At 26.0% G+C, this 27,877-nt stretch overlaps 2 protein-coding genes across 4 annotated transcripts; one reads left to right on the top strand and one right to left on the bottom strand.

Annotated features, from left to right (window-relative positions):
- Positions 1-3,271: 3,271 nt before the first annotated feature.
- LOC132934592 (uncharacterized) lies at positions 3,272-10,635 on the top strand. 3 transcript variants are annotated; one of them, XM_061000931.1, is made up of 6 exons: positions 3,272-3,428; positions 3,793-3,904; positions 4,076-4,296; positions 5,973-6,094; positions 6,168-6,282; positions 6,353-10,634. In XM_061000931.1, exons 3-6 carry the CDS (start codon positions 4,140-4,142, stop codon positions 7,174-7,176), a joined length of 1,218 nt encoding a protein of 405 aa, XP_060856914.1. In that variant the 5' UTR covers positions 3,272-3,428; positions 3,793-3,904; positions 4,076-4,139; the 3' UTR covers positions 7,177-10,634. The 3 variants fall into 3 exon arrangements, with proteins under 3 accessions (XP_060856914.1, XP_060856915.1, XP_060856913.1); XM_061000932.1 differs by having other exon boundaries at positions 3,287-3,428; positions 3,774-4,018; positions 6,353-10,635; XM_061000930.1 differs by having other exon boundaries at positions 3,287-3,428; positions 3,774-3,904.
- A 3,656-nt stretch (positions 10,636-14,291) lies between these two features.
- LOC132934591 (uncharacterized) lies at positions 14,292-20,781 on the bottom strand. The gene is made up of 9 exons (XM_061000929.1): positions 20,478-20,781; positions 19,785-19,940; positions 19,512-19,722; positions 15,715-16,438; positions 15,463-15,648; positions 15,274-15,394; positions 14,892-15,122; positions 14,711-14,822; positions 14,292-14,631 (listed from the first exon to the last, which is right to left on the bottom strand). The coding sequence occupies exons 2-9, from the start codon at positions 19,924-19,926 to the stop codon at positions 14,415-14,417; spliced, it is 1,944 nt and encodes a 647-aa protein (XP_060856912.1). The 5' UTR covers positions 19,927-19,940; positions 20,478-20,781; the 3' UTR covers positions 14,292-14,414.
- Positions 20,782-27,877: the final 7,096 nt, after the last annotated feature.

The following is a 27,877-nucleotide window of genomic DNA, read 5'->3' as shown; positions in this document are numbered from 1 at the left end:
GTTGAATAAAAAGTCTAATCGATTAAAAAAAGCTGAGTATAATAAAAATTAATTTTAATTTAAAAATATAGGTATCTAATGAGAATAAAAAAAATCCTAGTTGAATAAAAACTCTAATATTAATAAAATAAATCTAATTGGAGTAAAAAAAATATTAGTTGAATTAAAAAAAGTCGATTTTATATTCATCTAGGATTTTGTTTATTCTAATAAGATTTTTTTTTATTAAAATTTCATTTTTACTTAACTAGACTTTTTGTATTTTAATTAGATAAATTTATCAAATTAGATTATTTTTATTTTTTTAATCAACTTGGCTTTTTTATAAAAATAGATATCTTATTCAACTAGTATTTTGAAAACCAATTTAGATTTTTTGATTCAGTTGCTTTTTTATTCAATTTAGATTTTATTCAAACAGGCTTTTGTTTATTCAAATTTTAGTTTTTTAATAAAAATAGATTTTGTATTAAATTTAGTTTTTTTTATCAAAATTAAATTTTTTATTGAATTATAGATTTTTTTGTCCAGTTTAGATTTTATTTGTTCAGGAAAAGATTTTTTTATTCTATTTAGACTTCAAAAATGGGTTTATTGGTTTATTATTTATTGTTATCAAATTATTGATACATTTTCAATTTTTTTCCATATTAATATTTTTATTCTATGTCTTTCTAATTAAATAAAAATCTATATTAAAAAGTAAGAATAAAAAAAAGTCTAGTTAAATAAAAAAAATCTATATTTATCAAAACATTTTTAATTTTTAATCCTAAGGCTTAGACCTAAGCTATAAAATTTGAAAATTTTATACTTTTTTAACTACAAAATCATTTTAAAATTTAAAATGTCAAAGATTAAACTTTAAATTCTTATGAAAAAAATGGTGCCTATCTTTTTTTAATATTTTTCAACTGCTAGTTAAGCAATATATCAATAGCTTTGTATTCAATTTTGATACTTTTTGGCCCAACAAATAAAATTTTATTGAAATTTATAGAAAAAAAAAATAAACAAATTTAAAATTCAAAATGTCCGTTTACAGCTCGAAAACAATCAAAATATTTTTGATTCCGAGCGGAGCGTTGAATGTATTGAATTTACAATGATGTGTGTGTTTTTTTTAATTGTCCAATAATTACCACGTTTAGGGCATTAAAACTGCTTCGATTTTCTTCAACAATATCTTGTTCGATGGGAAAGTGAATCAAATTGGCGCTTCGAGAGGTTAAAATTAGTTTTCAAAAGCGCCGGGAAAAACAACAATCGATTTTGGTTTTTGGAGTAACTCTAAAACAAATTAGCGTAGATACATGACATTTTTACTGGTGTCTTATATCAGCATATTAGCATTTTATACACGAAAAAATTTGTTTTGAACTGTTTACGGACATTTTCAGTTTCAAATTTTCTTATTTTTTTTCTATAAATTTCGATTAAAATTTATATTGGGTGAAATAGCTTGAAAATTTAATACAAGGCTCCTAATATATTGTTACAACGATATTTAAAAAAAAATTAAAAATCTATATTCACAATTTATTTTTATAAGCATTTAAAGTTCAAATCTTGACAAAATACGTAAAAATCATAAAAATAAGTAAATTATTTTGAGTTAGAAATTCATGAACATTTTTACTTTTTAAATATAAGATTTGAAAATGTAATACAATATTCTTCATACTTCTGTATACATTTACCAAAAAAAAGTCTACAAGAAAGTCAAATTAAATTTTTACAAGCGTTTGAAGTTCGCTTTTTTACAACATTTGATATTCACTCGATTTCTCATGTAGCGATTTTCTTATTTATTGTTGTTATTCAAAAAGTAATAACTGTAAGTACATGAACATTTCAATGAATATTTTCCATCGAACAATATACCGTTGAAGAAAACCGAAGCATAGTTACTGCCCGAAACGGTAATGACAGTCACAAAAAAACAACAACAAATAATTAGATAAATAAATATATAAAAAAAAACACATATCTTTGTAAAATCAATACATTCATCGCTCTGCTCAAAATCTAAAATAGTAAAATATATTGATAACTTAATTTAAATAATGATGTTTTGTAATGACTGATTTTTTTAATAATAATATAAAGTATTTATAATTTGGTAGGTAGTTAATGGGGAGCTATCAATGTCCAAAAGTTTAATGTATACCTATCTAATATCTACCACATAGACATTGACAGAGATTAATTATAGTTCCTATAATTTCACTATTAATGAACAACTGTCTTGCTGAAATTGGATAGATAACGATTGTGTTATGTATGTAAAACGGTTATATAAATCATAATAACACATTAAAATGTAGCCTGTATACTCCTGTAGGTATTAACATCTATGAGTAATCTATATTAAATTCTGTGCACTAAATCATACTTTATTCAAAACTATAGGTATATTATTTAAAAATTATTAATATTAGTTTAAAGTATAAATTTGTGATAAGTCATGAGTGTAATTTTATATAACCTATAGCCTAATACCTATAGGCTATATTAGATAAAAAATTAATTTGTTGCATATTTTTTTTCATTATTATTAATATATTACTCTCGGCGACATAGGCCATTGGGATATAAGTAATATTTACATTAAGAACTTATTTCTAATGGTATTAAGGCAAGGTAGTTGTTCAGACTAAATTTTGTTCACTCAAATAATAACAAATAAACTACAAAGATATATAGAATGAAAAGTCTGCAAAGGAAGTTTCCAGTAGGTACTGTACTGAAAGTACTTAACAAAATTATTCTGCTCTATATTGTACCACAGTCCACTGCAAGTTATACTTAACTGAAACATTATAAAAGCATTACAACAAGTTTACAACCTATAAAGACAAATAATGATGGAAATATTTCAATATTTTTAAAAATTTTAGTAAATAATATACATAATGATTGTTTTACCATTAACCGTCATTAGGGTTCCTACTTTGAAAAGTTTTTAAAAATATATTTTTTCATTTTGTTTTTTTTTCCTTGGTTTTTTTTCGGGATTCCCTAATTACGGGCTACGTTTATTGGCTATTCATATTTCATAGGTATGCGACTTTCAGGCCACACTTAGAAAGTTGAAAATCCGCTTGGCTGTCTGGTGTAAAATTGATAATATTAAATGTAGATGCGTACGCAATGTGCTGCAGGTAAATTTGCAATTTATTATTTTATTATTGCACATTTTCGTAGCGCGCAGAGGGCAGCACCGGCGCCGGTGACGTCCGACACGAAACGACGTGTACACCACCATATTAAAAAGAACGGACAAAATTGATCGTCGAACAGTAGACTCACTCACAGGCTCTCACGCAGTTGGCTCATAGCGCTTAATACGCGGCTCTCGGCCAATGCACTCGGCGGTGACGGTGGTTCGTGACGGATGAAAGCGAAAACAGTAAACTGCCAAGTGGGTGAGTATCTGTCAACTATAGTTTTGTCGTTTTCCATTCACGCGTCCCTGCTATCATGTTTTGACATCAACATTTAACAATGACTGAAATGTAAACATTAACATTAATTAACGACAGGGTTTAATGCTAGAACACAAATTTATATAAATTATAGTTGTAGCACAGATAACAATTGGGTACTGGGTGGTTTAATATTCGGCCAATATCAATGTGGCATGACGTGCATTGTTCGTGGTGGTTCCCTCAGAGGGGACGGTTAACAGGGGCGGTACAATAACCATATTATCCGTTATTATTATTATTATTATTATTATTATTATTACTATGAAAATAATTATATTATAGAGACTACCTGTGTCCTCAGGCGTACAGAAATAACTCGGACGATCTGATCACCCCAACTTCGACTATACGGCGCCCGCGTTATTGTTGTGCGACCGGCGATTATCGTTTTTTCAAAAACAATTATCATGATGGTAAGAGGCGCATCGTGACTAGTGTTGTATGTACCATGTACGTGTCCGTCCATGGGCACGGTGAACATTTGTCACAATAAATAATGTAGTGTTGTGCGTAGTAGTGGGGGTGGGGTACGTCATAATGATATATTATATTAAAATTGTGTCTTAATTTTTTATTTTTTTCAGAGTTAACGAATCGTTTGACCATATTCACCACTAATATCACATAATAACCATAATTTTCCCAGTCATGTCAAATCAATCACCATCCAAATCAGATGTGATGACTCATTTTTCAGTGACGGACGACAACAATCTTATTGGATTTAAGCAAATTAAAACTTTTGAATGGACTACCAAACTTGAAAAGTGTTTGCTACTAAACATGGCACGTCTGAAGCCTAGTGGTAAGTCCGATGCACCGCTGTTCACCCTTTTCTTTTGTTATATTATGCATCAAGGTTGTATTATTTAGGTCAAGTTCTTCAAATTAATTCATTATTAAGTTTATATAATAGTATACAGTAATAATGAATATTTCTATTGTAGATTTTTAGGTTAATTATTTATTATAAATATATACCAAATGTATATCATAACATATTTACTTAAATAATATTTTGTATTTAGTATACACATACTAATATACTGTATTATCATAAAGCGTAATATTAAATCATTTAACGTAATTCAGTGTCAGGATTCTTTTAATGATTTTATTTTATTGAACATTGTATATTTTTCTATTGGTTATTTTGTGTTTTATAATATTTAAGCCAGAATTTTTTTCTTTGGTCTAGGTAGTTTAAATATTTTTAAATACAATTTTGTGGATATCCAAAAAAAAATTGGCCATGTCATACATAATGATTAAAGTCACTTAATGTATTAATGAATGAAAAATTATATTAAATGTTAATCTAGCAACAACACCTATAGTAGATGATATCATTGATTTATTGTTAAGCCTGTTGTAATTGGCTTAAGAAGGCACTTTTTTTTCATCTTGTATGCATATAATACTATAATATAGCTAAAACCTATTAAGGTATTGTAACCTTGCTTATAAAGAATAACACTATATTAATTTACATAAGCTTTTTTTAATGTTCTTATTTTTATGAAAGTTATTAAACTATAAATAATTAAAAAAAATTAAAAAACCCTCTGGCAAAATAGATAGTTATTTTTTAGTATAGGTAATCATACCTTTTCAATTATGTAGTCACACTGAGCGAAAATCAAGAGATAGGTTTTTACTATATTATTTATTACTTAATATTCAATCCTTATTATTTCTAAGTAATTTATCTCTATACATATAGATAAAGAGAAAGATAGTGAAAATTATAATATAAAAGTTCTATATAAAATGATACAATAGGTAGTTACTCTGTATTAATTTTAATGTTTTTTAAAAATACTAAATAATATTCACATATCTATCAAATATATCTTATATTGAGAAAGTTTTTTCATTCCATCTAAGAAAATAATATAAAATAATAAATACACATTACATTTTATAGTATGTTGATCTACTAACATTGATATAATTGTGAATATTATTTTATAAACAGAAACCTACAAGCTTAAAGTTTTGGATTATAGTATATAAATTACATAACTTTGTACATGTTAATAAATTCCATTACTAATTACTAGATTTCAGATAATTGTGCTCTATAAACATTAAAAAAGCACTTCAATTCCTGAGAAAAAACAATCTTATAAAAAAAAAGGTCTAATAATTATAGAAGTATTTATACCCACCAAACTATCACAAGTAAACATATTTCCCTAATTCTGTAACTATATCAGATAGTCATAGTTGAATAAGAAATTTTAACATTACTTATTTTCTGACAAATATACGAAACAATAAATACATGTTTATGTATACATATGTATGAACATATTAAATATAATATGTATGTACATTACTAGTATTAAAACAATTCTGTCTTTCCGAACAAGATGCCATATTAGGTCAGATAATTGATGTTCTATTGTAGAATTATTATATCTTATATAAATACACACATTATATTCATTATAAATAAAATATTGTATTTGATTTCAGGAATAAACAAACACTTAAGTATACTTTTACTAAAAGAAAAAATAAGTAAAGAATTAAAACTTAATATACCAATTAAGGTTCTATGGAATTATTTGTCAGCTAAATGGGATATTAGAGCTGCTGTAAATAATAACTTTATTGATGATAATTAACCTTTCTAGATGATGTGAGTCTAATATTTTTTTTAATTTTTAGGATATTATAGAACATATAAGTTTTAGTACTAGTGAGAAAGACTTTGTTTTACCAGAAGAGTTTGACCAGTTGATTTCTGAAGAAGGAGAAAAAATTAAAAAACTAGATAAAGAATGTAAGTTAATTGTATTGATTTTTTAAATGTTATTGTTTTGATTATTATTTAATTAATATTATTTTCAAAGGTTTAAATGATGAAATTAATAAGAAAAAATTATTAAATTGGAGTGGTAAAACAAGATCCAAATCTAATTCTATGTCCTCTGTAGATTCTAAAGAAGGTCTCAATGAGACAATTCCTTCAACATTATTAGAAAGCTATCCTGCTAAAACAAATGAAGTTGGATTTGACGATGGTCCATGTACTAGAAGATCATTGCGTACAAATGAAAAACTAGACAATAGTAAATCTGATGAAAAAAACAAGTTAAAAGATTTGAAACAGATAAATAAAAAAACATCAAATCATTCTAAAGATGTGGACAAGATTGAAAAAATCTCAAATTTTAGAGGTCGAAAAAGAAAAAGTAGAAATGTGTCAGAATCTAGTTTTAGTTCTGATAATAGCAAACAGCGTAGGAATTATAAAAATAATTTAACAGATTTAACTATTTCGGATAGCTCGTCTAGGTCAGTAACTCCAGAAATTCTAAGAGGTAAAACATCAAACCGTTCAGTTACACCTGAAACTATTAGTAGAAAATCAAACTTGCGATCCAGTGATAAAGACCAGAAATCTAAACTTGCATTAGAAAAAGCATGTCTAAAGTTTGGTCATCATGTTGATCTGGTTTTACCGGAAATAAAAATTGAACGTCTTAAACCTGAAAAACAATTTGCATCTTTAATGGATGCTAAGTCTAAAACTTTGACACATAGTAAAAATGAAGTAAATAACAAAGTAAAAACTAAAATACGTAATAGAGTAACATCCGATCTATTAGTAGTTCAACAATCTCCAGAAATACAATCATTAGGCAGGCGCTCTTGTAGCAACAAAAATTCATAAAATTTAAAAATGACAAATAACACAAATTACCTTGTCATTAAATCATATATACATTTAATTATAAATGATCAATGTAACTAATAATATTTATTTAATATCACTAATATAATATTGTAGGTATGTTTTATTATCTGTAATACTATAAATTTTAATTTCTGAAAACAAACCCATTTAAGTCAAATGTTAAGTATTTTTTTCATATCAGTGGACTAGAATGTTACCTATTTAGTATAGGTAATATTTAACATAATACTACATGTTATCTTCAATGTCATTAATACTTCAATGCAAAAAAATTTTTACTACACTTGATAATTTTTGATTTGACTAGCTAAAAAAGATCAATCTATTTTGTTTACTAATTCATAATTACTCACAAACCATATCTTAGATAATTATTTTTCAATTGTAAAAATAATTTTTTACTGGCTAATTACTAGGTTTTTTTTTTTTAAAACAAGTTTAAGAAGGATCATTAACATAATTCAACATATTTAGTTAGCTTTGTTTAGAATACATAATGAATCTCTAAATTTTAAATAAGTAGTTTATTTGATATTAATTTCTTTAATTCAATAAGCTTCTGAAATATCACCTAAACCTTTTTTCTTCATACAAATACTTATAATTCTTAAAAAGAAAATTTAAAAACAAGGTCTGCTTTCTTAGGTAAACTTTCTTAAGTGTCCTTTAGTACTTTTACTATTAAATTATAATATAATTCTGTTTTTATTTTTATCTGTTCAAATAAAGATGAGTGCAAGTAAAATTGCTTGTATTTTTTTTTTTTGCTTTGGTAGGAATGTCCCTGTTATATGGATTTAAAATATGTTTACTTAAATATTAAAATAGTTAAGTAGTACTTCTACACATTTTTGAGTAATTTTTAATCCATACAAAATTATAACTAATCAATTATTATGTGATTAAAAATTCTTTTTGATACACATATTTTGATGATGTTAGGCCTTTTCAAAAAAAAAAATTAATTGTATATATAAAGGTATCAAAAATTTAAATCATTTAACTACGTAATTTTTATTTTTAATTATACTCAATTTTAACCTTAAGTTGTTATTTAAAATACCTAATTATAGTATTCAATTATGTTTTTAAAAAGTTAACAGTTTAATTTTTTATGTAGGATTATTTAAAAAAATGCTTTATTTTTGATATAATTATGAACTATGATACCGTATACTTAATCATATAAATTAAATTCCAGTGGTGTTTTTATCTATTAGATCAATTATTGTGAATTTTTAAGTTCTATTTTTATGTTAAAAGTTAATTATTCATTTCAGCAATCATTTAAACATTGAAATTACATTGTTTTGATTTTACATTTGGCAGCAACATTTTAAATTAAATTATTTATCCAACCTATGAAGTATTGAAGTCCCATCAATGGTTCAATCAAGACAAACGAAAATCAACTCATCAAACCTGACTTGCTTTTTAATGTCAAACAAAAATATAAATAGATTGTGTAAAAAAATTTATAAAAATAAATAGATTTATAGAAAATATTAATTTTTTATCGAAGCTTAATTCTTATTTTTTATTGGACCTATTTAACAAACTTACATAATTCGTTTTATTCTTATTACCTAGAAAATAATATAATTTAAATAAAAATAACAAAAACACATGCATGTGTGACGTCCTATTAAAGGTAATAAAAAGCCACATATTTTCAGTGTTGGGTGGTAACGTAATTAAAGTTACAAATTACTGTAACAAAATTACTTTGCAGTAATGCTGATGTGATTTAATTGTATTATTTTATTTAAATAAACATAATAATGACGAAATTACTTTTCCAAGTTATTAAAATAAGTTATGAATGTAGAATGTATGAAAAAAACTGGAGGGTAGGATATTCGAGAAAAATCAATAAAATATATACGCGATTACAAACGTTTTAGATATTAAATGATAATCAACAATATTATTAAAGATCCCAAGAACACATTGTGTTCATGTCTAATATAAGGCATTAACAATGTACCTACTACGTATAAGTCGTTATGTAGTTTATTTTTTAAAAAAAAGTAACATTATTTGTAACGCCTGCATTTTAAATAAAAAGTAAAGTAACGTAGTAGAAATAATGTTGGGTTAACGCGAATGTAATTTAAATAAAAATATTTACTGTAACAAGTAACACAATTTTATTACTTTCCAAAAGTAATTTAACCCAACACTATTTTATACATAAAAATTAACAGGAAATCAATTTTGTTTTTATTTAACTTGTTTAAAAACTACTCCAAATATATGACTGTTAGCAACATGCCACGTGCATGCACACATCAAGTACCTTCATCAGAGACAAATTGCTTACAGGGGTGAGATGGTCTCCAACCATATTATATGATCTAAGATGTGGCTACTGGCAACCATATATAAAAGCATAATACTATAACAAAAAAAATAAAATACATATGTATTTTATTTCCTGTAAACAACATTGTTATGGACCAATACCCATGGACCCCCTTCTTGTACATACGCCACTAGCTGCAAGCAATCAATGTTATTTAAAAGAGGGCCCTAGTAGCTCTGCCCAACCCAATTACAAAATTGCAATATTAATTTTTTAAGCGGACAGAATAATACAATATACCTACTACCATTTGTGTAATAAACAATAATATAGGTACATCATCAACCAACAACCAACTTATATAGAAAATAGAACTAAGAACTAAATTTCTAAAAAATACACTATTACTATAATACATTATATATACTAAGAAAAATAGTACTTAATGGACCAGTGCTCCTTGAGAAAAGATTGAATCATGAACATGGAAGTAGAGCCCCAAAAAATTGTAATTCTTATAAAATATACATAACTCATGAAAAATTATAGATAAAAAATTTGATTAATTTGTTTCTTTATAATATAATCATAAACGATAAAAGCAATATATCATTCAACCCACTAGCATCTTATTCTACATTGAATAACAACTGCCACAATTAATCATTATTTTTAGTACATTGCATTGATTATTTTTATTAGGTCTAAAATGGTAAAAATCAAGGGTCCTTTCTTTAGTGGCCAGTTAATCAATATTTATATCTATTATAGGTATACATTTTAATAAATTGAATGCAAATAACTAAACATTCAACACCAGTACACTACAAGGCACAATTTTCAAAAACTGACCAAGATTAAAATAGAAGCAAGTGGTTATTACCTAAGTTCTAAGTAGTAACAAGTATACATAAATATGTAATACAATTAGGCATCAGCCAGTTTTTCGTCTAAAAATATTAATGTTGTTGTTCCAAACAAATAAAAATGCTGAAAGCTTGATATGTACAATATATTCATAGACTGTACAACTAAGTACTAATTACTATAATACAATAAAATTCGATAATAATATATTATATTTTGATTTTGGTATTTTAGTTTATAATAAATAAATAAATAATATATCTTGTTATTAATTATTACCTAAATTACTAATTTAAGACTGACGCAGCCTGCTTGTGACGGAGTTTCGGCGGCGCAAATGCACAATTACAGTGAGATAGGCCTACATTTTTGTTTATTACTTATCAATTTATTAAGTTTTTATTAGGTGCTATATTTACAAAAATGGAAAAACTACCGAAAAATACTATAAAACAATTGTTAATACCTAATAAAAACCACCAAACGGCGATTTATCCCCCAATAACTCCCCCCACCCATTAATACACCACTATACTCTGATCTATTGGAATTGGATAAACATTTGTTATTTAAGCGTGAACACCACAACATTATGCTATATTTATAAAAATATATAAGTTGCTTTCATTTATTATAAATTATTATTAATATTGCATTATATTTCAAATGAGAGTTATTGACTTTACAATTAATTAATATATATAGGTACTGTATCATAAATTCAGTCAAGAAAGGTTTAAGCAATCTATATAACAATGGCGTATTTAGGTTTAGGTCTTGTGGAGGGGGGATGGATCCCCTTGATACGTATTTTATGTATATCTTAATTCATGTACAATACTGATATAAATATTATTTATGCTATATAATGTATATGTATTTGCTTTTATGGTGGTGCACTATTTCAAGCTTGAAGCCTCTTCTAGCGAGAATGAGTTTTAAGGAGGAATTAATTTTGAGTAGTGCTCCTGGGCTTACGGAAGTTGAGTTCGATGGATAGTCAGAGTTAGAAATCAATAAGGTGGTTGATATAATTTTGAGCGATTAGTGTTCTGTTGCTACTTGCTAACATCGGAGATGTGATTGTGTGGGGAATGGAGCACTTGAATTTTCACGGAGTTAGTTAGTAGTTGAATGTGATCCTTGCAGTGTTGGGAAAGTTCCTTTTTAAAAGGATCTCGTTCCGTTCCCCGTTCATTTCTTAATACATGAATTCGTTCCAGGTCCTTGTTCCTTATTCAAAAAAGAAACTCACTCCAAATCTAGTCATCTAAGAAAAGAACCTACTTTACTTCGTTAATTTTGAGCCAAGTTATTAAAAAAAATACTGTCTTAGAATAATACTATTTTATTTAAAATGTTAGGCATGAACAACAATTAATGAATTAAACGTAAATAAATTAAAAATAACTTCTTATACTTATTAACACGTAGAAAAAAAGAAAAATATATTTTTAAAATTTAAAGGTACTGTGATTTTTATTTACGTTCATCAAAAAAAAAGAATTCTTTCTTTTTTCTTTTTATTTATTTTTTAAGGAAGCAGATTCAAGCAATCCGTTCCTTTTGGAACGAGTTCCTTCTCAACACTGAATTCTTGATGGGTATGATGTTCGTAGAGTGGCGAATTACTTTGTTGTTCAAAAACCACGGTTGACCGGTGATTTGGCTTTGAGAAGTTGATTGGAACTTTTCAAACTTGGACCAGCTATTGGTAGAGATGTTGGAGGCCAGGTGGGTGATGCGTTTGTGGTGATGGAACGAATATAGGTTTTATATATGAATCATTTGGCGTTGACGTTAAGAGTCGGGCAGGATAGCATAAGATAGGGTGTTTGACAGCTTTGGCTTTGTTGACTGTGGAGCTTAGGTGTTTAAAGAGTTTCAGATTTTTCTACTTGAACTCCAAAGTAATTCATGGAAGGAGACCACTCGATGCTGATGTTTTATATTTTGGGCTGAAGGGAATTGACGTCGGATTTATGTCAAATCATTACTGTTGTGGTTTTGAGAGGGTTGGTTGTAATTCTTCAGTAGTAGAACCATTTATCGGTGATGTCGAACTGCGATTGAAGTTTTTTGGTGGCAGCGTCGTTGGTGGTAGGTACTAACTACTAGTGGCGTAGAACAGAGTGTCATCGGCGAAGAGTGCAGTTTTGCAATTAGGATGGGTTGGAATAATATCGTTGATGTATAGACAGAATAGATGTGGAGCAAGATATGAGCCTTGGGTTTTACGAAAGGTAGATGTTTTGTTTTCGATTTTAATCTGGAAGTATCTATCCGTAAGGAAGTGAGAATGGTGATGATGTCACCGGGCACTCCAAGATCGATCAGCTTGCTGATAAAGTCGTCGTGCCTAACCTTGTCTAAGAATTTTTTCAACGACGAGCAGGATTACGGCGGTTATTCTTATTTTGTTGAGATTTAGAGAATTATCATCGATGATTCTGAAGAGTTGGGTGATAGTGCTGTGGACACTTCTGAAGCCATGTTGGTCTAGACGGATTTTGGAGGTGATGTAGATTTTGGGTCTGGTGAGCAAAAGTTTCTCCAGGACTTTGGACATTGTGTTTAGGAGAGAGATCGGACGATAATTGACTGGGTTGGTAACGTCCTTGCCAGGCTTAGGAATGATGATGACGATGGCGTGCTTCCATGCAGAGGGAAATAATTAAATCGTTTGCACCGGATGAATATGCGGCATAGAAGTGATGGTTTTGCGTCCGCTATGCTTGAGGGCGCTGATGCCAATGTGTCGAGCCCAGGAGCACGATGTAATATGACGTGATATTATCATTATGTAAGCTTAACCATTTTTTTTAACGGATTAATACAATTTAAACAAATAGTTACTATGATAAGTAGTCGAACACAATACACAAAAATATATTACAATTCTTTAGCCACTTGAGGTATACATAAACTAAAGGTAATATGTAATAATAAAATGTATTATTAATGCTAAGATCATGGACCCCTCCTCCTCCGTCACCTTGATAAAGATGCATTTGTTTCTAGGAGGAGAAATACAGTGTATTAAAAAACATATTATGAATTCTTCTAATCCAGGGGGTCGGTATACTTTTACCGTGGCTCTCTAAATACTTCTAATAATATTTAAAATCATACAAATGTCGGTAAACTAATGTATGTCAATTTTTTATTCAAAGCAATTAAACTGTATTTTAAAAATGATTTTTTTTTATAATTTTTGTTCAGAAATAATATTAAAGATAACCGAACACTAAAAACATGATTTTTGTTAATAATAAAATAAAATTATTAATATTATAATATGTTATATTGTATTTTTGATAATGTTAATTTTATAGTGGCTCTTGATGAAAGATAAAAAAAAAATTAGACCTGTTTGAGTAAAGTTGCTGATAGTGGAGCAGTTTGATAATAAGGGGAACATGTGAACATTTCTAGACTTGAGCCCTTACTTGATAGGTAATAAAAATGAAAAACAGACAATAGTCATACCTTATAACTCTAAAAAATATTGTTTCCTCACCACATTTCATAGTTTATAATTATTAGTTATATTAGACAGGCTTCTCGTATAGTTACTCGTAATTCAAATTCTCTTAACTCAAAAGAGTAGATATTATTGTATATGAGATCACGGAGGCCCCCCAAAACCGGGAGCTTCTGTGAAATGCACACCCAACACTCCCAATAATTGCGCCACTGGTTGCTGGCCCGACATAAGGGATAGTCCAATTAATATGAAAAATATGATATTTTGATTGTATATGTATGGTCATAATATTATAAACTTCAATAATGTACATAAAACAATCATATTAACGTAAAATCAGGGGCAGTTTAAAAATGTGCCATAATATTGTTAAAAAAATGTACTAATATTAAAATAATTGAATAAATTGTTGTTAAATATTTCCATTAAAAATCCAAATTTCACATAAAAATTTATTTTTAAAACTAAATTATAGCAAAACAATTTTAACAAACTGTAGTTAATGAATGAAGTATTATACATGTACATATATGAAAATATACGCATTGCACAACATTATTCTATAATTAAATTAAGATCAGCCTTTGATTTTAACTCTCTCATAATGTAAGGTATCTTTTCATAATCAATAAGGCCATCCCAAACATCCATTGATATCGGTAAAACTGCTATACCCAAAGTTTCAATGGTTTTTTTTGTAAGCATGTATGGACCTCTTAAACAATTTAGATTGATGACATAACTATTTGGTCTATAGAGTAATATGCCAATTCTAAAACAATAAAATATGAGCATTAATGTAAAGTAATATAGTAATATGATATAAATTAACAGTCAATGAATCAACTCACGCAAGATTATCACTACCATCAACAATGTTTTCCAACAATAATGATTTATCATCTTTAATTTCATTTTTAATGGCAACAGGATATCCACCTGGTCTCATAACTACTAAATGATCTAAAATCAAATAATTTTATTATGTCAACAAATTAAAATGACTTAACATCTTAAAATAATATTGCTAACCAATAAAATGTCCTAATTGGCTTCTGACCCCTGTTAGCACATAATCACTTCCGCCCAAACCATGTTCTAAAGCAGCTTTTAGTGGAAAATCATTAATATTGTGTTGATAAATATCAATAGATTTTTCAATAATTTCCTGAGGTGGAAATGATCCTTTGTAACCTCCAGGGTATAAAGTCTTTGAAGCCTGGTACAATTTAAGCAGCATAATATGATCATGTATATTATCACCTAGTTAGGTATAGAAACAACAATACAAAATTAATTGATACAATAAACTGAATATACAGAATGAAAATGTATAACAACAGTTTTTTTTTACTTTAAAGTAACTATTTTTTTTATAATATTTCTATTTAATTTTAAACTAGCAATAGATTACTTCGTTTTAAGAATCCATAAAGAAAATCTCTAGAAAATACTCTTTCTAGAAGTTCTTCTGACCAACAGCCCAAAACAGCCAAGTCGAATGTTGCTACTAGCCATGGTAGTTCTAAAACATCCTAAAATAATAAATAATAGAACTAATATCATAAATCTATTAAATTATCAACAAAATATTTATTAATACCTTTTGAATGTTAAGTCTTGTCAAAATAAGTGGTTTTAACTCCTCAAAACCTGGTGGAACATAATTTGCATTGGCACAGGCTGCAATGTACGATAATAATACTCCAAATTTAATATTCTCTAAAATATCATGTTTACTGGTTAGTTTATTTGTCATGTAATCAAGTAATCCACGGTGAACATATCCCTGAAAAGACAATAAGAATTAATATTCTATCAACCTGATTATAATATAAAAATCAAAATGCCTTACAATCCTATTTAATTTTTTTAATATGAATGCTAGAACTTCAAAACTATCTTCTTTTTTCATCAAGAATTCCATGACTGTATTTATAAATTGTTCATTATAAAACAACTCAGAATCTGTAGAATATTTATTTATCATTCTTGACAAGATAGCGTCAAGATCCGAAACATCAGCCATGTATTCTAGATGGTTCATATAATATTGTAAACATCTGTTAATTGTGTCAATATATTTTTCAGTTGAATAGTGTTTGTAATACAAACAAAGTAATAAATTTTGAACAATTTTAGGACTAATCTGATCGATATTTCTTATAATTCTGGACATAACAAAGTCATATGTTTCTTGAGATAACCTATGTTTAGCTATATAGTTCAGGAATTCCACTTGCCAGTATAAATTATCTTCTAGTTTGTATTGTACTTGTGTCTCAAAAACAATAGGCAACGCAAGTTTTAAAGCATCAACTAAAGGGCATGATGATAATTCTTTTAATAAAAAATGTAAAAATGTGATTTGTTGTAAAGACATATCATTTATCATTTTACTAATTAACTGTAATAACATTTGCATTATGTTACTATTAACAGATACACCCAAATAAGATAAGCACTTGACACTATTCATTACATCATTTAGTTCAAGATTTCTTGAATAATTTTGAATTTTGCGACACATTGCTGTAAATTCTGGGCTTCGTGTTAATTCTTCCTTTGACAGTTTTGTTCTAAAATAAAAACATTATAATTAGTGAATAAAGTAACATTTTATTAAGCATTTAAAAAGTTTAACATATACTGATTTTTATGTTTAGCTTAATTTGAATCACATAATTCTTAAACCACAGATATTTATCACCGAATAATTTAATCTTAGTATGCTAATATATATTTTCCATTTACTACTTTTTTTTAAGAAATTGTACCCATTAATTGTAGTATTGAATAGAGATATTTTTAATTGAACTGTCTGAGTTTTCTGTAAGTAGGATCTTTCCAGTTATAATAATTTATTTATAAAGTTTATACATTAATATTCTTCTACTTTTTGTTAAGCTAATTATTGTTGTATTATAAAAACCAATATTTAGGAATTAATTATCTTAGTTGTAATAGCATTTGAGTGTCAATTTCTCTACATTAATTTCATGTAATAATATTATATAGTATGAATTTTGGGAGGCATTCAAAATCCTGACAATGATAATCCCCGAATGGTCAATAACCAGACATCAAAATCCCAACAGTTCAAAATACTGACAAAATAAAATAATTTTATCTTATCTCATAAAAGTTTAATCTAGTACCTATATTATCTAAAACGCTCAATTATTTGTCCTGAGTCTGAATGAACGATTGAACATTTCAAATAAACAAACGTATTTTGGCTTTTAATTGTATAGTACCTTTGTTTTGTATTTTAAATATAATTTAGGAGTTTTTTTTAATATGAGTGAAATATGTCAAATTATCCCATATCAAAAAGGAAATGTCAAAATATGTGTCAAGGGATATTTAATGACAAAAGACAAGAATCAAGAGGACACATATTACTAGTGCTGCGAGAAAAGAAAATCAATGGGCTACACAGGTAAGTATTAATTTCATTAACCGGAAAGACAAATTAATTTTTAATAGATTTTATAAATTTACGAATTATCATCAAACAATTTTCCAATGTTCAAATTTCAACAAAATTAGATATGTAAACAAAAAATAACGATTTTAGTTAATTTTTTGTAATTTAAAAATATTATTCGTGGGTATTTGACATTATACACGTTTATGGGTATCAACATTCCTTATCGATATTACCGTACCGATAAATTGCGATATGAAATAAGGTGATTGTCGTGTACCGAGTACGTTATTATTTTGTGTACATTGTCATTGTGTGGTACCGCTTACCCAATAAATATATATATAACAAGTTTTATTTGGGACATAATATTATGTTAATTGATAAATGAACAAATTTCTTGTGGACTCGATATTATAACTCACATTTTAATAGAAATAATAATAACAATAGAAGAAATAATAATAACAATAGAAGAAATAATAAAAAAATTGTCGCCGAAACCAAAGAAATGGTAATATTAAACGCACAGACCGACTTTTTCTGCCCAAACTTTGGTCTGTATCAGAATTAATGGACCATGGAATTCCTAGGGTACAAAAATTGTCGAAGCTTGGCATCGACGTTGGTCAAATTTGGTTGGTAAACCTCATGTTTGAGTCTATACAATGATCGAGGAGCTTCAGAAAGAACAACAAGTAGTCTTAGAAATTGAAAGCATTAATCATGGAGAACCAAAACCGAAACAGAAGAAACAAATAATTGACAGAGAGAAAAGAATAATGAAGGTATATAAAGATAGATCAAATAGGAGTCTTAGATTTTTTACGGGGTTTGGCTCTCATATCGATGTAGTTTTGTATATTTTTTTTTGTTCAATGATGATCAGCGGTTAAAACCGGTTTAAATTAAATTGTTGAATAATGAACACGATAATATTATGGAAATATGTTCGGTTGGGATTTTAAACTGTCGGCATTATGATTTGGTATGTCGGGATTACAATTGTCAGGATTTCGACCCAGCCCATGAATTTTGTGTTAGGCACATTTTTTTTTTTTATAATACCTACAACAAACAATTTCTAATCATACAGTCCAATGGTGGAAATAATCAACTATTTTGCTTTAAATGTTTGAAATGTAGTTATTTATAAAGTGGGAACTATGTATAATCTAAAAATAAAATTAATATTAAATGTGTATAGTTCATTATGTTTTAAAATATGTTGTAACAGACAATATTACTACACACTAGGTATGACACAGGGTGATTCATAAAGCGTAAAACACTCATTATCTCAAAAAGTATTAATGTTTTTGAAAACACTTTTTTACATAGTTTCAAGTTGTTAAAAAAAACTATGTTTTTATTAAAAAATTATATTTTTAAATATTTTTTATCCATCTAATTGTTTTAAGTTTTTTACTTTTTTGAAGTTTTAGAGTTTTTTTAGAGTTTTAAATTCATATTCCAAAGCAGGATATTTTTCTAAGTATTTTGATTCGTAAAAATCTAATTTAGGGCAAGTAGTCTATGAGGTATAAGCATTTAAAGTTTAGATGGGCGGAGTGGAGTGGTATGGGGTTACCCCGCAAATGTGTGTCCACTACTCCGCTTGTCTAAACCTTTAATACTTATAACTCATAAACTACTCGTCCTTAATTCGACATTTATGTATTAAAATACTTAGAAAAATATTCTGCTTCGGAAAATGAAATTGAAACTCTATGCTGTCATTCAAAAAAGTAAAAAACTTAAAAAATTATAAGGATAAAAAATATTTAAAAATATAATTTTTTAATAAAAATGTTGTTTTTTTAACAACTTGAAACTATGTAAAATAATATTTTCAAAAACATTGATACTTTTGAGATAATGAGTGTATACGCTTAATAAATCACCCTGTATACCTTATTTTAATGAAGCACATGATTTAAATTTTTTAAACAAAATGTATACTAATGAAATAGAAAAAATATTTTTCTTTAACAATATTCATACACTATACTTATACTATACATATTCTTAGTTCAAAATATAATAAAAATAATGTTAGATTTCCTGATGTTCAAAATTATTGTATTATATTCTTTTGTAACCAATTCACTATATATCACATAATATATTAAAATGTTATACATTATTTTATTTGTACGTTTTGATTAATCTTAGCAGTAAGTACAATTTTAACAACAAAATAATAACAATTTACTATTTACCTATTACTTTTTTGTAGTAAAAATAAAGAATTTAATGCTTGTAAATGTTGTGGAGCACTCATCGCAGTGTTGTGAAGCCTTAACATTTGAATCACATCACTTGTTTGTTTTGCATTTTTAATACTAGTTATTAAAACATCATTGGTAGTATCTATGTTAGATAAACCCGATTGACTTATAGTATTTGATAAATGTCTCATTGTTTTAAAACCTGCAATATAAAATAATAAATTATAAGCATTAAAAATTATTATGAATAATTTCTGAAATTACTTGACGAAACATATAAAAATGTGGAATTTATATTTGTTGAAAACTGATGTTTTTGATTAATTGTAAGCTGTTGCTTCAAAATATTTGATGATAAAATATGAATTTGTCGCAGATACTGCACATACTTGCCGATTGTATTCATAGTAAATTTGCAGTCTAAAAATGAAAATAAAAAATATTAATCAAGTATTTTGAGTACATAATATTATAATAAGTAGTTAATAATTTAAATTTGCACATATTATTGTAATTCTTACTCCACTAAAAATCTGTAGTAAGGATATTAACTAGGTATCATTTTCATAATTAATTGTTATTACTATAATTAAGAAGTATACCTACAATATACCTACATACTAATATTTATAATATTTTTTCAAACGAGATAAAATAATGACAGTAAGGAAAATAATTTAATTTGTTCTTAAAATTTTTTATCACACATTAAAATTTTGAGAACAGCACGCTAAAAATAATAAATAACATGTTTGAGAATATCGTATGACTTTTAAGTTGGCTTTTTCATTTATTTATACAATGAAAATACATATAAATTTAGAATTTCCTGATGTTTATATTTAATTATTTAAATACATCAAACCAACTGATTTTAGTCAATAGCTCATATAATAGTTATTATAATAGGCTAACAGTTATTTACAACAGTCCTCAATTATTTAATAAAAATATTACCTTTTCGTGAGTTGTAAAATGTTAAAATGTATGGAGATCAAATTGATTTGTTTAATTATTACGACTCAGGTCAATACCGAAATTAAAAACATGACTTAAAGAATGGACACCTTCAAATTAAATAATATAAATAAGAATATTAGAATAAATTCTTGAAGAATATGTTATTATTAAATAGTTTCCAAAAGTTTCCAACACTTTTTAGTTTTTAAACGTCAATTATCATTATAATATCAATTATAAGTTATTTATTTTTCAATCTTCTTTTTAAATCCAACATTTGAACATAGCCTTACATTATTGATAGAAAAATCGCTTATCGCTAAATCGCAAATTTATTATCAAAAATGGGTATTGGGAAGTTGTACCAATATCCAAGAATTAGTAACGTCTCCCCAATAAACCATAATGTTGAAAGCCGTTTACTAACCCATATTATAATAAATTATTATTTTGATAGGTATTATAATATTGTTTTGTTGTTTTGATGTACAAAGTTCAGTATTTATTTAAAGGTCTTTGAAACTTGTGAACATTGCTTTAACACTTTTTTGGATCTTGGATATAATTATAGTATCCAGTAAAACTGCAAACAATTTAGCGTTCGAATAGGTAGGCATACTGAACTAAATACATGGAACGCGTGCATTATTCATAATATGATCTTGATTGGAAGTTGCCATATGCATTTCAAATCAAGGGAAAACATAGTGAAATGTTATGTTATCTATGAAAATTGTTATCATCATCATTAATGTTAAAAATCAAATCGGAATGCATATGGCGGCCGCCATATGGGCTCATTTTACCAAGGCTGGGCAAGTTAATGATTTTTTTAACTGAGTTAAGTTAAGTTAATATGCACCAATAACAAAAAGTTAAAAGTTAATTTAACTATAGGTTAACTCAGTTAAGTTAAAAGTTAATACATCATTTTTGTTAACTTTTTGTTAATTAAAAAAAAGTTTATTTTTTTATACAACGCTAGCGTACTTTATTTTTTTCCAACCCAAAACTAAATTATATACTATAGTGTTTATATTTTGTATAGTATTTTCAAGCCTGAGCATAAACGAATTAATAAGTTAAAGTTAAGTTAGTTTTAACTTTTTAACTTAACTTATTAAAATTTAATTTTCATTAACTTAATTTTAAACTTAACTTATTTTAATTGATATAAACTTAACAAATAACGAATTACTTTCATTCAAATTCAAGTTATATGTTAATTTGTAAATAATTAAATAATACATTTAATAAAAATAAAAATAAAAATTATTATTGATGTTGCATATTACATAACTATTTACTAGAATAAGACATAAGAAATATAGTTAAATTAATTTCTTGTTCCATTAACCAGAATTCTTCAAGAAAAATAACTTAATTAAATAATAAATACATATTATAGCAATAACCATTTAGTTATAAATTATATTATAGTATATATGTGTATCGTATATATAAAGATTAAAGATATACTATATCATACTGCGGTATACGGGCATATTGTAATAATAATAATTAATAAATACTAATAACTAATAAGTAATAGGATATTATCTTATTATATTGATATAGATACAAATCACAAATGTACAATTCTCAAGAACATAATATTATTATAAAATATTTTCGCCAAAAGTTATTTATTTATTTATAAATCAAAAGATTGTATTTATTTCGGCATTTTTAATTTCGTATGATTTTGGTACCTATTACATAATTCTATTAATTCAGTAGTTCAGTACCTGATAATTTAATTCAGTACCTATTAATTTAATTTATAGAAGAGCTATTGGCTATTTCATGTGTTCAAATAATATTTATGATTTTTATTATTTTAAACCATATTACTGACCTTATATAGATATAAAAAAAAATAATAATAAAAACTTAACTTAACTTAAGTTAATAAGTTAATTGAAAATGTTCATATAACTTTTAACTTAACTGAGTTAAAAAAATTAGGCTAACTGTTAACTTTAAAATTTTAAAATGTTTTCCATCAACTTAACTTAACTCAGTTAAAAATTATCATTAACTTGCCCAGGCTTGAGTATTTCCATATAAGTTAGATTCGAATAATATACATTTTTAACTTTAAACAATTCACGGTGAATATTTTTTGACATGAAAACGAAATAATAGTGAAATATAATAAATTAAAAACAAAATAAATTAACTTAACTTATTTCTCAAAATGAAAAATTAATTCCTTAATTTCACGTTTATTAAAAAAGAAATTTAGTAAGTAAACAGTTAAGTTAATGAAAAGCCAAAAGTAACTAGTTTAGTTAAAAAGTTAAAATAAAATTAACTTCTTAACTTAACTTTAACTTTTTAACTCGTTAATACCCAGCCATCCATTTGACTAAGGCTCTACAATCTACATAATATAATAGGTATCAAGCTGCGACTAATTTATCAATGATAAAATTATAAAATAAAGGGGGAAAAATTCATATTCACATATTATTATTAGTCGCAAAATGGTGGCATAGCATACCTAGTATCTATAGTGCCCTAATTTTACATATATTAGAATTATACATTATACGCATTCCATGAATTTAGTTCAGTGGTAAGCATAGTTACTTTGTATTTAAAATTTAAAAACGATTCCCGGCGTCGGGCCTTGGCAGATAACATTTTTGTATAATATTTAATTGTAATAATAATCGTCGAAAGTTTTACAAATTTTTAAATAATATGTTCAATTCAAAATTTAACGTGATAAACAAATTATTTTGCATTTTAAACAAAATATATGATGTACAATATTGCTGTAATAATAGGTAGGTGCCTAATACAAATAAAAAATGCAATCCTGGGCAAGTTAATGATAATCTTTAATTTAACTTTTATAACTTTTATAACTTGTTGTTATTTACCTACTGCAAGTTAAGTTAAGTTGATAGAAAATATTGTTTTATGTTTATAGTTATTAACTTAAGTTAAGTTATTTAATTTTTTTTAAATTTATGAACAGCCAGTAATATGGTTAAAAATAATAAAAAGCTAATGTTTACGCAACATGTATCATCAAGAATAATTGTGAATAATTGTGTTATATTTATTATTTAATTATTTATAAATTACCGTAACTTGAATTTGATTAAAATTAACTCATTCTTTATTAAGTTTATATCATTAAAAAGCAGTTAAGATAAAAATTAAATTTAAAAAAAGTTAAGTTACAAAATTAAAATTAACTTAACTTTAACTTTTTAACTCGTTTATGTCCAGGCTTGAATAAAATGTATTATAATAATATTTTTCATTATTAAAATTGTTTATTTAAACTGGTTAGTTTTTTAATCCTACATTTTTCAGATATTAAATTCTACTTATTTCTTCCATTGTAAAATCACGCCAGTGTGTATGTGAAATATACTACAATAAAATATAACATCCAAAATAGGCCGAATTTGGGGGGTAGGTGGCTGTAGCCTCTGTGAGTGAGCTGCAGTCCAGGGGCTCTCACAGTTAAGTAAATATTTAATGGTAAATACAAAAAAAAATTGGGCGTAGAGTAAATTACAAGTGGGTCACTGTAATGACTAATGGATGGTGTTAAATTTTAATTCGATGATATAAAATCATTGTATACGAAAACCGATTCTGAGCTAAAACGGTCTGTCAGCCTATACCTAATATAATATTACTAGGTAGGTAGGTATACAATATACATAACTATATTTGATGATATTATTGTGATTAAAGTAATTTATTCTACTATTAGGCATTTAGGAATTAGTACAGCAGTAGGTAGGTTAAATTAATTTTTGTCAAAAAAATTATATTTGAAAATGTCATTGTATGTAATGTGTATACAATATAATAATATAGGTACTCTAAAAGTTTCATATACCCACGGATCACGAATAATATTTTTAAATTACAACAATATTACTAAAACCTTTATTATTGGTCTTAATTCATAATTTATAATTTCGTCCAAATTTGAACTTTAAATAACTAAAAAAAATATATACCAACTAAATATTTATACCTATTGAGTATATAAGTATTTGAGAATGTCAGCGCACCACAAATTTTGTTTTCTATGTGCTCTACGCAAACAAAGATAAAACGCATTTATTAATAATTTATTTTGAGTAATATTAGAGTAAAATTACTCATTATACAAAAATTAATGAGAATAATATTTTTAAGGGTTTGTAATATTTTAAATATTGCCTCAAAACCATTTCAAATTAAAATATTTTTTTTAAAAAGTCAAATAATAAAAGAATATAAAACCGATACGGCGATACATATGTCAAACCCTCAATAAGATTATTATTTTTTTAAATTTTTGTGATAGGTGGTTTTATTTTATGATTACTAATAAATCATAAAAATGAATTTTACGTGGATGCATTTTGTTTATGTACCTCGACAAAATCTCGACAATTCCCAGTCCTCATAACTGTAGGTCATATTATAACTGTATACGATAAAATTGTTGAATTGTATTTACTGTCAAACGCTCCAACCCCGCCTGTAATATATTACTCTATTTACTATTATAATAGATATATAAAATAGTCATTAGCAAAAATTGGTTGCTTTTGTTGAATAAAGTGCGATAAAATAAAAAAGCTTCTAAAAATTACTTTTATTCTTAAAATATTAATTTATTCATCCATATAATATAAGGCATAAGCTTTTAACTCATAACCATTAATTAAAAGGGCTCCCTAATTTGTATAAATTTAATTAAACACACACTGTATTTAATAGAATATATAGATGGATGTTTAAATTTCAAACACCAAAAGTATTCTTAAAGATCTGGTTATAATAATTAACTTAAGTCACAAATATTGAGAAAATAATCATGTATCTTAAAAGTTAATAATTAATAAACCTACCAGCAATAATCTATTATTTAAAATATTAATATTTAATAAATATTTATCAAACTCGTCAAGTTACTGAAACTACTAACTATAGAATAATATAGTCTGCACTCTGCAGGAACAGGATCAGCCTTCACTATGTATAGGAAATTAATTTATGGTTCGATATAATTGAAAAAATGCGTAGATAGATCTTATTATTCAACCATTTCAAATTAAAGAGAAATTGATCTGATCGGTAATGTTCAAATAGGTAGTAAATATGAGTAGGGGAATATTTCACGATCAATTAAAATAAGTTTTAACTATTATAAAATTGTAAATGAAAATTATTTTAAAAAAGGGGGAAAGTAAATAACTGCGTATCTGCTGTAAAGTAGGCGTGGAGTGTATACCTCGTCATTGAGGAGTATGTGAGTATAACTGTAACGAACATTTGAAATTGGCATTAGCCATTAAAATATGATCAGTCATTGAATTAGAAAAACAATATACTGAGCAAAGTCGGTCTGTCAGCCTATATTAAGTATATATAAGTATACTTATTTTATGATATATTTATATACAAGGCTGAGCAAGTTAACTATTTTTTTTAACTCGTTAAGTTAAGTTAATATAGAAAAATGTACCTAAGTTATGTTTAAAGTTATTTGAATTTTTTTTAACCTGTAAAAAATACAAGTTATTTAAAAAATAAAAGTAACTCAAATTTTTTTTAATATAAAATTATAATAATACCATTTTTTAAAGCTACCAAATAACATAATAATTCAATAAACGTCCTACAATTTTAAATAAATGTTTGTAATAAAATTAGTTACTGTAGGTACTTATATTTGTATAATACCTTTTATACTTTGATCAATGATGAAATCCAATAAAATAATTGAATTATTTTTATGTATTTGTTAACGTAAATGGTCCACAATTATACTAAATATTATAATAATCAAATTCATTATTATTTATTAGAATATAATTAATTGGTTACACAATATATAATATCGACGACACGTGGCACAGTCGAGACTCGACAGACTATATTTTGTTTATGACTTTATATCCACTACTCCACTATTAAAATTTATTATGGCCCGCACTTATTGGGTGGTTTATTGAAAAATAAATATGAATCAGCGTCCCGGGTATTTATTTAATTAGGTAAATAGTTAATACGATGAACCACCAAGCTACTACAGGTTTGAATTATTTACACCGATGGGCCAAGTTAACGCTGTAATTCTATGAATAAATAAAAATATAACAATAAGTAATAAATAATAATATTAATAATGATTAGGTAGGTAATTACTAATGAGTCTACAAATATTACAAACGTGTATGGGATACTGAGTACACTAGCTGTTATATTTTAATTTTATTAATGACCACAATAACATTGGTATTACCCCAATAACATTTCCGTTTATAATATAGTTATATAATATTTTCTGAGAATATGCAATATAATAAGTAATAACTATTATTATGAATTATTATTTACTAATTAATATATTTAGTATTTCGGATTTTTTTCTTATAAAATTAATTTTAAATTTGTGGTTTAGGAAAAATATTAACTTATAAATATTAACGTTACAATAAAATTAATTAACTCGTAAGTTACTGAATAACATAGGAAAAAATGTAACCCGTTAATTAACTTAGTTAAAAGTAACTTAACTTTAACTTATTAACTTGTTAATGCCCAGTCTTGTATTATATCGCTATCAAAGTAAATTATTTTATTAATAGTTATTATACCATTGTAAATAAATACTAGTATTTATAATCAATGGTAATACATTAGGTAGACGTAAAAGAACATTGCATATGAAAATGCCATTGTGTACATAAAATATAATAATATATTGTTAAAAGTTGCAAATACCCACTAATAAGTAATAATATATTTGAATTACAACAAAATAACTAAAATAGTTACTCATTGATTTAATTATATATTTAATTTCGTCCAAATTTGAACTTAAAATGTCTATAAAAAAAAACTGTGTTCATATACTTTTCTAGATTTTTTTGGTTACGGTATGAACTACTTAGGAGAAACCTTATATTAAATGTTCAAGCTTTTTGACGAATAATTTCTTATTGACATTTAACAAAAAAACAAATTAGGAAAGTTCACCCTGACACCCTGTGCTAAAATTCCTTTTTCTAAACAATTATTGATACAACACAATAATCTATAATTATTCCATAAACACGAAAATGTTCAGTGGGGCCCATTACCTTCTTGAAGAATAAATGAAAATAAAACAAGTTAATTTAGTAATCTTTATATTTTGGTTACCAATAGGTTTTTTTATATTGGCTAATATGAATCTAAATTAAATACTCAAATATTGATACTTTATAATACCGTCTAGAATAAATTTGCTTTGAATAGAAAAATCATAATACAAATCGGTTGTACAATCTTAATACAAAAAATTTTAACTATGATAGTAACTTATATCTAACCTATCAACAATCGTGTATATGTGCTGGTGCTTGGTTAAGTGGTACCTAACT

The sequence above is a fragment of the Metopolophium dirhodum genome, chromosome 1 (assembly GCF_019925205.1).
Source record: "Metopolophium dirhodum isolate CAU chromosome 1, ASM1992520v1, whole genome shotgun sequence".
NCBI lineage: Eukaryota > Metazoa > Arthropoda > Insecta > Hemiptera > Aphididae > Metopolophium > Metopolophium dirhodum.
This window is presented reverse-complemented; position numbering and strand designations above follow the sequence as displayed.

What these genes read in the sequence shown, in the direction of transcription:
- LOC132934592 (XM_061000932.1), top strand. Translation starts at nt 4,140, where the DNA reads ATGTCAAATCAATCACCATCCAAATCAGATGTGATGACTCATTTTTCA. An exon ending in GGCACGTCTGAAGCCTAGTG is followed by an intron (nt 4,297 to 5,972) that starts GTAAGTCCGATG and finishes ATTTGATTTCAG; the next exon opens with GAATAAACAAACACTTAAGT. An exon ending in TAAAAAACTAGATAAAGAAT is followed by an intron (nt 6,283 to 6,352) that starts GTAAGTTAATTG and finishes TTATTTTCAAAG; the next exon opens with GTTTAAATGATGAAATTAAT.
- LOC132934591 (XM_061000929.1), bottom strand. Translation starts at nt 19,926, where the DNA reads ATGAATACAATCGGCAAGTATGTGCAGTATCTGCGACAAATTCATATT. An exon ending in TTACTACAAAAAAGTAATAG is followed by an intron (nt 16,439 to 19,511) that starts GTAAATAGTAAA and finishes TTTTTATTTTAG; the next exon opens with AACAAAACTGTCAAAGGAAG. An exon ending in TTATGGATTCTTAAAACGAA is followed by an intron (nt 15,123 to 15,273) that starts GTAATCTATTGC and finishes ATACCTAACTAG; the next exon opens with GTGATAATATACATGATCAT.